This window comes from Lagopus muta, chromosome 5 (assembly GCF_023343835.1).
Source record: "Lagopus muta isolate bLagMut1 chromosome 5, bLagMut1 primary, whole genome shotgun sequence".
Lineage (NCBI taxonomy): Eukaryota > Metazoa > Chordata > Aves > Galliformes > Phasianidae > Lagopus > Lagopus muta.
This window is the reverse complement of record NC_064437.1, coordinates 697,058-710,240: the sequence shown is the minus strand read 5'-3', so window position 1 is coordinate 710,240 and position 13,183 is coordinate 697,058. Positions and strand designations below refer to the sequence as shown.

Genomic DNA, 13,183 nt, shown 5'->3' with positions numbered 1-13,183 from the left:
GCGCACAATGCAGAGAACACATGTAAATGGAGGCACGGTCTGGTGCTTCCTGGCATGCAAACTCTTTGAGACAAGATCATAACCATGTTGCACTACCAGTAAGCTCACAGTTGGATGCTTATGCAATAAGGTAGTTCTGTTTAGCTGCAGCAATTACATTAGCACAGAAAATACTGCCACATCCCTCACATGCCTCGCTGTGCTCTCCTTCCCCTTCCTGATGTCGCTGCTGACCTTTGCTGCAGCCCTTCATGGCTATTTACATTTTAGAACAACTACTGACAATACATCTGATTTCTATATGAGCCACATTCTTCCAGAGCTCAGCAGCACCTGTGGGGCACAAAGGCAGCCACTGAAGGGCATCATCCCCAGGGCAGCTGCCAGTGATGGGCTCCTCTATTGCAAGGGAAGGTATCCCTTCCCAGGTGAGCTGTTTATAGCACTCATAAAAAACACTCAGGATTGCCTAGGAGATGTGCTTTTAAAATACAAACAAAATAATGCCTATGATAATGATAGATACCTATCTGCTCGAGACGCAATGATTATATTCATCTATCTTCTGTGAGGTGATGGCTTGCTTCAATCCAGACTTTTGAGGTGTCTTATCTTGTAGAGACACAGAGATCACACGTTGCTGGGAATTTTATGCCCCTGTGAACAGCCTCTTTCTAAGCAGATTTACAGTTCCTACAGATGTACAGATTAAATCTACATTCAGATTGAAAACACGGGATTTCAGCAGCCACTCAGTGTCCTGTAATACAACTGGCGTTCAGGCAGAGCAGACAACCTCCCAGCGTGACACAGCTTTGATGAAGACCAGCACTCCAGCCCTGACACCACGTACTGGGACATGGAGGGGCTGCATGGGGACAGGGCATGTTCCCCTGGGGACATTGCTGCTCCAGCAGCAGCACTGACCACCACCTCACCTCTGGCTGTTCTCAGAGTGATGGCTGAACGAGCCCACCTCGCTGCCAGCGGCTAATGATGGCTCATTCCCCTCATGGTGGCCTTGCAAATTTATCTGCAGGAAATTGCCTTTTGCCTTGAGTTAAAATTGCACCAACTTAAAAGCAAGAGCTGCTTAATTATTACTCCATTCTGCATTGGTAAATGAAACCTCATACCCTGAGTCCGTACCATAATGCGTTTTCTGCAGAAATTGGATTTCATGAATCAGCAGGTCTCTGCCTTACTTACAGGAAAAGAATATGTTCTTAAGTACCAAATATTCTGGGAAAAGCCAAGATGGGCAGCACTACGCATGTGATGAATTAGACCCATAGATGGCAGGATGGGACCGTCCAACACAGCTGCTGGGGATCCTGCACACGTACACAGCTACAGGACAGGAGCGGTGCCAAAACCCCACACATCTAGGTGATAGGAAGGACTGGGACATGAGTAACTGCCACACTGCCATTCGTTCCTTGATCGGAGCCACTGCTGCTCCGTGTTTTTCCCATACAGCTCAGTCTGTCCATTTTACAGCTGCTAACAAAATAAGATGCAAGCAGTGTTTCACGAGAGAAAATCCCCTCTGTAATATCAGGGAATCCATGTTTAATAGGTTGTTACCCCGGGAGACTTTTTTTTCTCTTTTATATTAAAAAAAGAGAAACTCTTTCCAGATGATATTAATGCAAACTCTGAAAAAGGATGAATGCCCACTCCCAAGTCGAATGCTCTTAATTCCCAATTGAAATCCAGACTGCCCTTTGGGAACCCCTCCCTGTTTTGATTAGAATCAAACAGATGGGGGCGGAAAACAAATCCCTCCATCTCAGCCTTTCAGACACACCTCAGCAGCTCCCCCACATCTCAATGGAGCGGTCAGAATCAGACCCCCATTTCAGCACTTCCTCTCACTTCCCACATCCCACCCCTCTCACCACAGAGAATGCCTGCTGTTGCAGTTTCCAACTTGGCACTGCCTGAGGTGTTCACCCTCTGCACTCTGCACTGTAACAGCGGGCACGTTACAAAAGAAAAGCAAAGAAAGCTGATAGAACCCTGGCAGCAACAGAACTGCTTTGTTCAAAATAACCCAAACCTTTGCCTTACTTTCTCTGAACTGCAAACTCACCAAATACCACTTGCTTCTGCTATGAAATTCTTCTGTTCTCACTTTTTGCGTTTTCTGCTTAAAGGACGTGCTGCATTGTGTTCACTTTGTTAATGATTGCTCAAATCTGAAATGGAACAGAAGGAAAGACCTCACACTGCCTTCTGCTCATTGCATTTCTGTGGTGGTGGGTTAAATATCCCGATAACACCGACACAGGGGAAGCACAGCAAGAACAAAGCTTAGTGGTTGCAAGGTAATAACCCTAGGATTTAAGGAGATGAAAATCTGCAGTCCGATTTCCACCAAGGAATATCTTCATGCATGTCTTTCAGTATTATCGCTATGAAAACAGGACAGATTACCACGGAAGTTCAGCTATGAACATCTTTGGATGCCACTAACAGATGGCTAGAGAGTCAAAAAATGTGAAATACTATGAAGTCACGGCTATAAATATCTTTCAAGTAGGACATTTGAGACCCATTTTATGTAAGCTTCATGTAAAGAGTATCTCAGCGCTCTGCTTTGCCTATCCCAGTGGCTGCTGTCTTCATCAAAGGACTCCATGGCACGTCCCCTCTGCTCACCCTACCGCCCGGTGTGTGCAGCCAAAGGCATGCAGTGCTGGGCTCATAGTGCCCCTTGGAGACCTCCCAAGGAGTTCTGAATGGTGCTCACAGTGCTGCCTTGGCCGGCCAGTACGGAAAGGTTGTGCCATGCTAAGTGCCCGTGCCACAAAGCAGGCTGAGCCCTCATGTGTCTTTTTGTACGTCCGTAACTTGTTGCTGCCCCCAAAATGTGGCATTGCTTCCAAAACAGAAGACCTTCTGCAGCACAGAAGAAAAAACCAGCTGAGTTATTTCCCACTGCTGAGGAATGTAACGGTACTTGTGTGCCTTGTGATAAAAACGAGGGAAAGAAAAAGCACGCTGACATCTTTCTGCTTTTGAACCCAGGCATGTGGAAACAAACGAGCACGAACACTTGTCACACATCTACGTTACTTACGGTTGAGAGGCAGGCTGGCATTGGTCATCCCAAGCTTGTTGGCAGCAACACAGGTATAGTTGCCAAAGTGCTCTTCTGTCACATTGGTAACAGTAAGAAGTGATCTCGTGCTATAATTTTTAATAGTAATTCCTTGTTGACCACTGATCAGTCTAGAAAGTAAGAAAAAAAAAAGTCTATAACTTATATACCATAAGCAATAGCCTTTTTGATTTCGTTTCTTTAACGGATACAGCTGATAGCACAGTAATCAGTCTGCACGTGACCCTGCTGAACGAACTTATCAGTGGGGCTGCTTTGGGAGGCAGCACTGGAGGTGTGAGGGGAGCAGCCTCGGGCAGTTTGGCCCACGGCTGGCCTGGAAGCAGCACCCCCAGTGCCCACCTGCATGTATCCGTACTGCTGTGCCCAGCACCCATAGTGCTGCAGCAGGGGCAGGGCGGGCTGTGGGTGGGCAGTAGGACGGAGCATGGAGACAGAGCGCTGCCCTAAAGACACTGCACCACTTCTGACTGTTACAGTATATCCTTCAGAGGGTGTTTTTCACAATCTGCTGGTTGTTCACAACCCTGTGCACCTCCAACTGATGGTAGATTGGGATTACGTAGCCAAGAAGGAGATTAATTAGGATGGAGACCACAATTTATTTTACAGACCTCTATAGCAACAAACTGCAGTTGCAATTAGGAAGGATGCGCTACCGCAGCACTGCATCCTGAGACTGCAACTTCAATAGAAATCAGGTAACAGAATGCAGGAGGAGCCCAAACACAACCATTTTCACTGGGCTCCCTTTCCCTGCGCTGAGCCTTCCATGGCCCTGTCCCATATGGACAGGTGTCAGAAACACCGCTGCTCTGGCACAGAGGAAGACAATCAGTTCAAATTCTGTTGTTGTATGCAGACCACATCTTGTCAGATGGGAACGGTACCCATGTTATTAAAGTGCCAGCTACAGCTGATTGCTCACAGTGGATTCCTCACGTTTCCCATGACATGGTGCCACACTGGGGACAGCACAGAGCCACGTGGCTGCCAGGGTCTGCGGTCAGCTTTGGTCACCATGAACACAGCACCTGCAGGACCTCCGTTTGCTGCTGTAGAAACCTGATTTTGCTGCTGTAGGAACCTGATGCTTTCACTTCTGAGCCAACAACCACATCCCTGCCCAGCTGACTGACTGCACACGGCATTTGCTACCTGTGTGCAGCTCCATTTCGGAACACAGCATCTCCACTCATGTGCAGCCACCCTACACATCTCCTTACTCCACTGCTCCGTGCCATGAGCTGAACATGGAAATGGAATCTCATTTTTATTTTGGAGACTATGCCAATGCATGAGGAGAACACCATGTGTCTGTGCCAGTCCCAGGAGATATCTACCTTTAGTTTCGTATTTGAGTGACTTCACATTATTGCAGTATATTAAGCCATTATAACAAGTTTTGTTATTTCAAATGTAGGTCTTGTTTGCTTTATCAAGTAGAAGAGAATTAATATTTTTTAGATGAGTGGCTTTTGGGCTTTTTCCCTGTGGCTGTTCAATTTCTGAGATGCAGTTCTTCACAGCCCTGTAACACAGCATACTTGAGCAGTTGTGAGTTTCAGATACCAGACTCAGAACAGCAAAGCCTCCTCCCCTCCACAGGGAATCCCTCTGCAGCTTTAGAAGCCAAATGCTATCATAATTTTAAGAAGCTTTTACTAACTTTTCACCCAGTCCCTTTTTAATGTGATGCATTTCAGAGCTTTGGCTCCTGCTCAGAATTTAAAGCCCTCAAGGGCAGTCCCTATACTGGCTCCTTCCCCAGCCCCTTTCCTGGGTGCCACCACAGCAGCCCTGTGACTGCTCTTTGGAGAAGAGATTTCTCTTCATACCCAGCCTGCCTTGCCCTGGCACAGCGCCCTCCCATCGTATTGCTGTTTCCTGGGAGCTGAACCCCATCTCTCCAACCTCCTGCCAGGAGCTGTAGAGTCCCATAAGGTCCCCTTGGAGCATCCTTTTCTCCATACTGAACCAGCCCATTCCCTCAGTTGATCCTCAGTCCATGTGGGCTCTCCAGGGCTGTGTGGTCTGCATGCCCATGGGATGGCAGGCAGTGCTCTGGGTTCCTCCCCTGCTTTCCCCAAGCAGTTCTCAGCCCTGAGCTCGGTGTTCCCAAAGCATGGCAGGAATGCATGGAGAATTGATGAGCAGTGACTGCTGCAAGCCCAGCGAGGAGAGAGAGGAGCAGTCCTGCAAACACCTCATAGGTGGAGCTGGACATAGGCTTTAGCTGGTCTCATTTTTAGTTTTACTGACTTTTTTTTTATGATGAGATGATCCCGGGAGTAGGAATGAACAGTGCGTGTGCAGCCCTCCCTGTCCTGTGAGTGGTGCTTTGGAGGCTCCCAGTCCCTCTGTGGCCACGTGTGTTTTGTGAGTCTGCTAGCAGCTCTTGGACAAACAGTGATGTACCATTAGATTTAACAGAATATTTGAGCAGTGAGACACAACAGGACAGTGCTTGTCTTGCTGATTATAGCAAGCCTCAGGTGATACAGCAACTGAAATGGAAAACAGAAGGCACAACTTCCGTGTCCTGAAATGCTCTGCTTATCCTTTCCCGCTGCTCTTGTGACACTGAATGCACTCAAGAAGAAGGGAATTGGTGACTTTTATAAATAGAGAGGTGATTATCACGCTGGAAATGGCTAATTGAATCCAGAGTGCCATGGTCTATATTAAAACCTGTGCTCCAACAGTTTTTTTCTGCTACAACTCCTCCTCGACATATGTACAATATGACGCGCACCCTTGGAAATAGGATGCAGATGAATTTCTCCAACAGAGGGAAAGTCTGTGCTGTTACATGTAGTAAAGGTTGATTATGGTGTTTTCCAGAATGCTTTGATCTATGGTCAGAGTGAGATGGCTGCGGCTGCTGTGGGAAGTCAGGAAGGAGGGAGAGCAGCGCTCCTAAGGGGAGCAGCTGGCCAGTGAGAAATGAGCTGACAGATGGTTCCCTATGAAATATGGTCATTAATATTCTCGTGTCAGTTCCCACGTGTAATGGGATCTTAGAGCTGATGAGAAACCCAGTGTTCAGAAGCCAGGACATTCCAGCAGCTAGAAGATGTACCTGCACAGCTTCTACCAGGATTTTGTCCTGCACCAATGTTTAAACTTCACATTCCGCGAAGATTCAAGATCTTCGATGAGGTGAGAGTGCAAAGCAAAACCTCCTATTAGAAGCCAATCCTGCAGAGATATCTGAGACCTTTACCAAGCACTACCAACGCAGAAGCAAAGCTGGATGCAAACACCGGGGTGCACACTGAGGTTGCTGGACTCAGTCTGGGAGCTCCTGCAGAGAGGTGCTGCTGCTGTGCTAGGGCTGCAGGCACTGAGCTGCACTGCAAGGCGCCTCCATGAGCCACCCCTGAAACCCGCGGTAGGAAACCTACAGAGATGGCTTAAAAAACCCATATTCTTAAAAAAAATCTCTTTTTATTAGACTTTTCCAGTGGACGTTTTCTGGCTGCTGTACTTCAAAGGCTGTAATTACTAAAGCATTTTTAAACCCTGGGCTCATTATGGCAATTATCACCATCACAGCCCAGCTGCGGACAGTCCTATTATGCCTCATCTACCAGCACAGAAACAAAAGCTGAAAGAAAACTCCACGACTCCCCCTGGGCAGCTCTGCAGCTCGCAGTGCAGGCAGGTACTTACTTCCTCTCTCCTCTGTACCACTCAAAGACCGGGGCAGGAACGCCCGCGCCTTCGCACCGGATGAGGCCGTTCCCTCCGAGCATCACTCCGCTGGACTTAAGTTCCTGAATTGTGGGAGCAACTGAAAAAAAAATTGTAAAATAGACATTTGCATACAAATCCGAAGACGGCCGAACTCTGCTTCTCCTCAGCGCTCTCTACGTTACTCAGCCTGGCGCGTGTTTTCCAGCTTGAGTCACATTCAAACGTGTTTTCTTCCGGCACTGCAAAAATGATCCCACACAGCAGATTCTGACACAGATCTGTGTATCTGGTGCAGAAGCATAACTGAGACATGGAGAATATTAATCCCACAGTGAACAGTCTGTTTTTTCAATCCGTTCTGCTCAGTTACTCAATACAAAGCACAGTGATGTCGGCTGTTGGGTTCAGGCAAGGCATGGCCTCAAGTCTTTGAAAGGGTAGATAACAGCAGGACAAGGGGAAATGGCTTTAAGTTGAAGGAGGGAAGATTTTGGTTGGATGTCAGGGGGAAGTTGTTTGCTATGAGAGTGGTGAGGTGCTGGAACAGCTGCCCAGAGAGGCTGTGATGCCCCGTCCATCCCTGGAGGTGTTCAAGGCCAGGTTGGATGGGGCTCTGGACAGCCTGGGCTGGGGGTTGGTGGCCCTGCATGTGGCAGGGGGTTGGAGCTTCATGATCCTTGAGGTCCCTTCTAACCATGCCATCCTGTGATTCTACGGCCCCAAAGTGGGGACCACCATGAGCACTGCTCTGCTTTGGGTCCTCGCAGCAGCACAGGGCTTGGGGTGCTGGAGCTGCTTTGGGCACCAAAGGCACACGTACCCTGCAGCCAGGACCCAGCCACACAGCACGGCAGGGCTGCCCCACCACTACACCGGTACAGGCTTGCTTCTTTAAGTACATTCTGTCTTCTTAAACAGTGAACACAGTAAAGGGGAATAAATATTTCAAGCACAGAACTGCAGATATAAATAAAGCCAAAAAGCCATAGCTGCCTCTCTCAGTTGCCAGCAAAAGGCAACCGCCAGCTGAAAACAGAAGACAGCGAACTCCTCAGGAAGGAGATTATCAAAGTTAGGGCTGAACAACAATTGCCTTCCCCCTGGAATTTCGCTTACATTTTCTGTTTTTAAACAACAATTTATGCGCATCATAAAACGCTATAAAAACCCAAACACGGAACTTATAAATAAAAATCTGTTGGTTTTTTTCCCAAGCAATTTTGCAGATGTTGCTGTGAGGCGTGTATGTAGGTGCAGAACGTTGGCTGCCACACAGCTGTGCCCACCACCCCATGGCAGCATCCTGCAGTACCCAGCACAGCACCCACACAGAGACAGGTGATGAGGGACTCTGCCAAGTGGGGCAGAGATTGCCCTGCGCAGTCTGCATGTGGCCTTTTTGGGAACATCCTGCCTTCCTGCCTTGCCACAGTGCTTCTACCCACGTTGCCCTTGAGGATGTACAGGTACAGGGCTGAGCTGCAGGAAAGGAGCAATATGGAGGAGCCAGTGGTGAATAGGGTGACCGCCAGCCAGCACTGTGCCCTGGTGGCCAAAAAGTCCAGTAAGACCCTGAGGTGCATCGCATGGAGCATGGCCAGCAGGGAAAGGAGGTGCTCCCCTTCTGCTTTGCACAACTGGAGCACTGTGCTCAGTGCAGGGCTCCCCAGTGCCAGGCAGATGGGGAACTGCTGGAGAGCCCAGTGGAGGGTGCAGAGCTGGTGGGGGACAGGAGCACCTCCTGATGGGGACAGGCTGAGAGCCCTGGGGCTGTTTGTCTGTGGAGGAGAAGGCTGAGGGGGATTTGATCAGTGCTGGTTGATATCTGGAGGGTGGAGGTCAGGGCTGTGTTCCATGGTACCCAGGAAGTTCCATCTGGACATGAGGAAAATCGTCACTGTGTGGGTAGCAGAGCCCTGGCACAGAGCTCTGGCATAGAGAGGTGGGGGGGGGGGGGGGGAGGGTTCCTCTGCAGAGATCCAAACCCACCTGGATGCTTTGTGTGTATCTGCTGTATGGATGTGCTGTGGGGGGCTGGGCTGGGGGAGCTCTAGAGGTTCCTTCCAGCCCCCACAGCTCTGCGATTCTGTGCTTTCTGTGGCAGAAGCCTGGTGCCCCCTGAGCCATCCAGGGGGATGCACCCTGCTCCATGCAGACACCTCCAGCCTAGGTACCAGGGAGAAATCCTGGGAGATGAAGCAGGGCAGGGCGCTGAGTCAGTACATCTGGAAGGCTCTCCTAAACCAAAAGTGTGGTTTGGGCTGCTGACAGCTCAGCCATTTCAATCACAAACTATCCAAATCTACCACAGTCAGCAGCTGGATGGGATCCCAGCAGAAAATCCCAGCTCACATTTCCATGTGTGAACTGAAAACCCTCTCATGCCTGTGAGCTCTGCCAGCAGCCATGAGCTGCCAGGTGGGACCCCATGGCCCTGCTGCCCTCCCAGAGGAGCCCAGCTTCTGCTTGCTGGGAGGTCAGGAGAAGGGAAAGTAACTGCTGGTAGTGTTTGCTCTGGGAAATCCCTGGCTAATGCTGATGTGAACAGGCAGAAGGCTTAGAATCACCATTCTACCATATTTTTCACTGTCAGGTTGTTTTCCTTCTTCTAGAACAAACTATACAATGCAGGCACACTTTGGGAGCGCTGTAAATGACGATAAGCACACAGGTGAGCACAGAGGAGCACCCTGTCCTGGGGCAGAATGCCTCTGTGAGGGAAGCTGCTTTGAGTTGGAGAACCATGTAGAAGTCCCCATGGGATTCTGTGGTTGGCATTCATTTTTCCTTCCTGCTCGGGAGCAGCAGCAGGAGGCCCGGGCAGGGCAGGAGCACAGCGTGGTGTGTCTGCATTTCAGGGTGATGTCAGGGTCACCAATGTGGCAGTGAGTGCCCCCACACACCCGGACTGTGCACATCCCCTTTTGTCTCAGTGAAACAACCCAAGCTGTGCAAAGCACTCACGTTAAAGCCTGACACAGCAGTGCTGGGTGCCCCTGGTGCTCCAGCTCCCTCCCAGTGCCTTTGTGAGCAGCCATCACCTCCACTCCCTCTGCTACGACCGCTCCGCTCGGCTGCTGCCACCAACACGTGTGCATGAGTCAGCCTTTGGGCTGCGAAACCCAACTCTGCAACTTATGCTCCAGCCAGAAATGATGCAGTGCTCTGCACAGTCTGGTTTCCTACCCAAATATTTTCTCTTTGCTTTCAAATGTCTGAAGGAACAGCAAAAACAATGCGTGAAACACGCTGGCATTCAGGCAGGCACAGCGGATACGCAGAGCCCTCCGCTACAACAGGTTCCATCTTTTAACATTTTAATGAGCTTCGGGACTTTTATGCATATTAGTTATGTTGCCCTAATTACTCATTATAATTCTAATGTGCATTTTATATTTAATTACAATGCTTATAAAGATTTGGTATGGGCAGTAAATTATTATAACTAGCATGTGCATAATGATTAAGAGCTGAATTTATTAACTTTTACACTAGCATTCAGGGCTGGCAACTTTCAATTTCACCTTTGTGATTAACCATATTGTCTGATTAAACCAACATTTTTGTGGCATTAATTGTAAATGTCAAAAAAAAGTCTTTTATTTATTTCCATCAGCCTTTAATTTGGCATCCTAATGCGTTCTTTTATTAGCAAAATTGCTCTCTGGTGTGTTAAGAGGGAGCCTTTCAGGTAAGAGAACAGGTTTCCTAAGATCTCCTTCAGTTTGCAGAAAGCCAGACACGAGCGCTATTGATGTATTCACTTTGTGTAGACGTACTGCACCTTCTCAATAAAGCAACAAATCTTCCAAGCGAAGCAATATTACTCACACCATCGATAATGGAGGTGCTCTTCCAGCAGCCCACAGACTTTCTTTCTCTGGCTAGCAGCAGCCCCTCTGTTCTGTTCCCAACTCAATGGTTTCACAAAGCTCTCCTTCCAGCAGAAACATCTCTGGGCTGGGGCAGCATTTCAGGCAAACACTGGTGCAGCAATCCTTTTGCCAAACAGCTGAAAACCTTGTTTTTTTCCCATCTTTTATGGAAAGGTTACCAAAACATACTGAATTCAGCAGGGTCTTGATGTGCACATCTGCCTAAGTGCTACATGCAAACACACAACACGCATTAAGAGTTCAGTGCAGCCCGCATGTTTCCAGATGCGGCCCGGTGTCTCTTTTTTTGCTTCTCTCCTTCCTATTCAGGATAACAACCCCAGAAGGTGTGCTCTGAGCATGGATTAACTGAAGAGCCACGGGAGCACCTGGAGCTGCAGGGAAGGAGCAGATCCTGAGCAGCCCCATCCCACACAGTGCAGGCACTGCAGGGCTCCCCAGGCTCTCCTGCAGCTCTGCCCAATGGATTATTGCATTATGGCAGATCACAGAATCACAGGCTGTGGTGCCGCTTGTGCCTCCTGAATTTAAAACCTCCTGGTGCTAAGATGAGAGGAGAGCTTAAAATCCAGAAGTAATTGTTTCATGGGGGAAAAGAAGCCACACAAAATTACATAGGGTGAATAATAGGCAGCGGAAAGAAATGCTTAATGATGCGTTTTACAGGTGCTTGAGTGACAGGAACGACAAGGAGCAACCCTACCTCCAAGACCTGACAAAGCCAACAGCCATCCCCAGAGCCCAGCAGGTGGGCACAGTGGCAGGGGCTGCTCTGCTTCCTGTCCATCAGGCTTTGTCTAGCTGCTCGCTCACCCAACCCTTCTGTTCCCCAGCACCAGGCAGCAGGGCTGAGTCCCAGCTGTGTCCCATCCATGTATATGGCCCTGCTGATGCTATTGGGTGGAGGTGGGTAAGGAGCAAACCCATGCAGGGCTGATGGCCATTTGGAGGAAGCAGATGCACCAAACACGACCAGGGCGATGTGCTCACTGCTTGGCACTGCTTGGTACACCAGGGCAGGGTTTCATCTTCCATTGGCCATTGAAGTGTCATTCAAATTAAACTAATGTCAAAATCTTTATGTTGATTTCAGAGGGGCTGTGGATGAGGCCTGGTAAGATCGGCAATGAAAGGGAATTTCACAGTCTTCAAAACAAACAAAGGCAAAAAGCACGATGGCAACAAAACTGTTCTTTGTATCGCTGCTCTTACCACTGCAATTTGAGGGAAATGTTGTCATTGACACTTTGTCACTGACACTTTCCCATCAACAAAGACCATGGGAGGGTCTGCATTCACCTGAGACAACAGAATGAACATGTTTGCCTCCAAACATAACGCCTAGTGATGATGGAACCCTACTGATGAACCCAAGAGGGAGTGCTGGCCCCAAAGAGACCTACCTGCAGAGGATCCACTCTGCACCCAGTGCACATGGCTGTGAGCACAGTGCTGCTGCTCTGCCTGCAGCACTCAGACCTGGTGCCCACGAGCAGTGGGGTGGTGAGCCTCAGCATGCTGCAGTCCTGCAGGGAGTTGGGGTATGATGGGCAACGTTGGTGCCAGCCCAGAAGGAGGGATTGGCCGCATGCCCGGGTGAGAACAAACATGAGTGCTCTCACTGTGCCGCTTCTCTCCCTCTAAGGGAGATGAAAGCAATGGACTTCAACAAATTCCAGGAATTGCTAAGTAGGTCTCTTGGCAGCACAGCTGAGGAGAAAGTGAATTAAAGCTGGCTGGGAGGATTTCAAGGAAAGAGCGTCTGGAACAAAACCACAGCACACAGTGTGGGTGGGAAGCTGCCCGAGCCCTGCATGCTCAGGAAGCACAAACGCAGGTGGAAGGCATTGGGAGGTGGGAATCACAGCGTGTGCACAGTGCGGGTCGGATGGGACCAGAGGGAGCTGAGCTGGGCTGAGGGACCAAGGCTGCAAAGCGGAGAGAGCTGGGATCAGCCGAGCTGAGAGGCTGACTTAGCAGGGAGGTGTACACAGAACTGCAATGGGATCAGCTCTTCTCTCTCTCACTGAGAGGCAGGACAAGCGATGGTAACTGAAACAAGAGAGATCTAGGTTTGCAAAGCTAGAAGTTATTGCTGGAAGAGTTTGCTGAAGGAGACTGCCAATGTGCTCTTATTTAATTAAAAAGAAAACAAAAGGAAGCATTAACAAGCATTTGGATGCCAGCACTGCGCTTGGACAGCAGCATTGGCATCAGTTCTCCCTGTGGGCTGGGAGGTGTGATGGCTCCCAGGAGCATCACAACAACCCTTCTTTACCCAGTTCTGTAGGTATGAGCGCTGTGCTCGGGGTTAGGTGCCATTTTCCAACATGATGGGAAAAGCAGAAATTATATTTGTCTCAGTTTCTAATAGTAATACAATTTTCAGTCTGAGGCTTAACTACAAAAATGACGTAAATGCTGAAACAACATTTAGAATTGAGGGGAAAAAAAGTGATTC

At 49.1% G+C, this 13,183-nt stretch overlaps 1 protein-coding gene across 2 annotated transcripts in view; it reads right to left on the bottom strand.

Moving 5' to 3' along the window:
* The window catches only part of NEGR1 (neuronal growth regulator 1), a 188,246-nt gene that overhangs the window by 51,271 nt on the left and 123,792 nt on the right, over nucleotides 1-13,183 (bottom strand). For both annotated transcript variants that reach the window (XM_048945051.1, XM_048945052.1), the window contains exons 5-6: nucleotides 6,803-6,923; nucleotides 3,086-3,237 (exon numbers count right to left, since the gene is read on the bottom strand). In XM_048945051.1, the coding sequence (XP_048801008.1) occupies nucleotides 3,086-3,237; nucleotides 6,803-6,923 (273 nt within the window). The remainder of the gene's footprint in view (nucleotides 1-3,085; nucleotides 3,238-6,802; nucleotides 6,924-13,183) is intronic.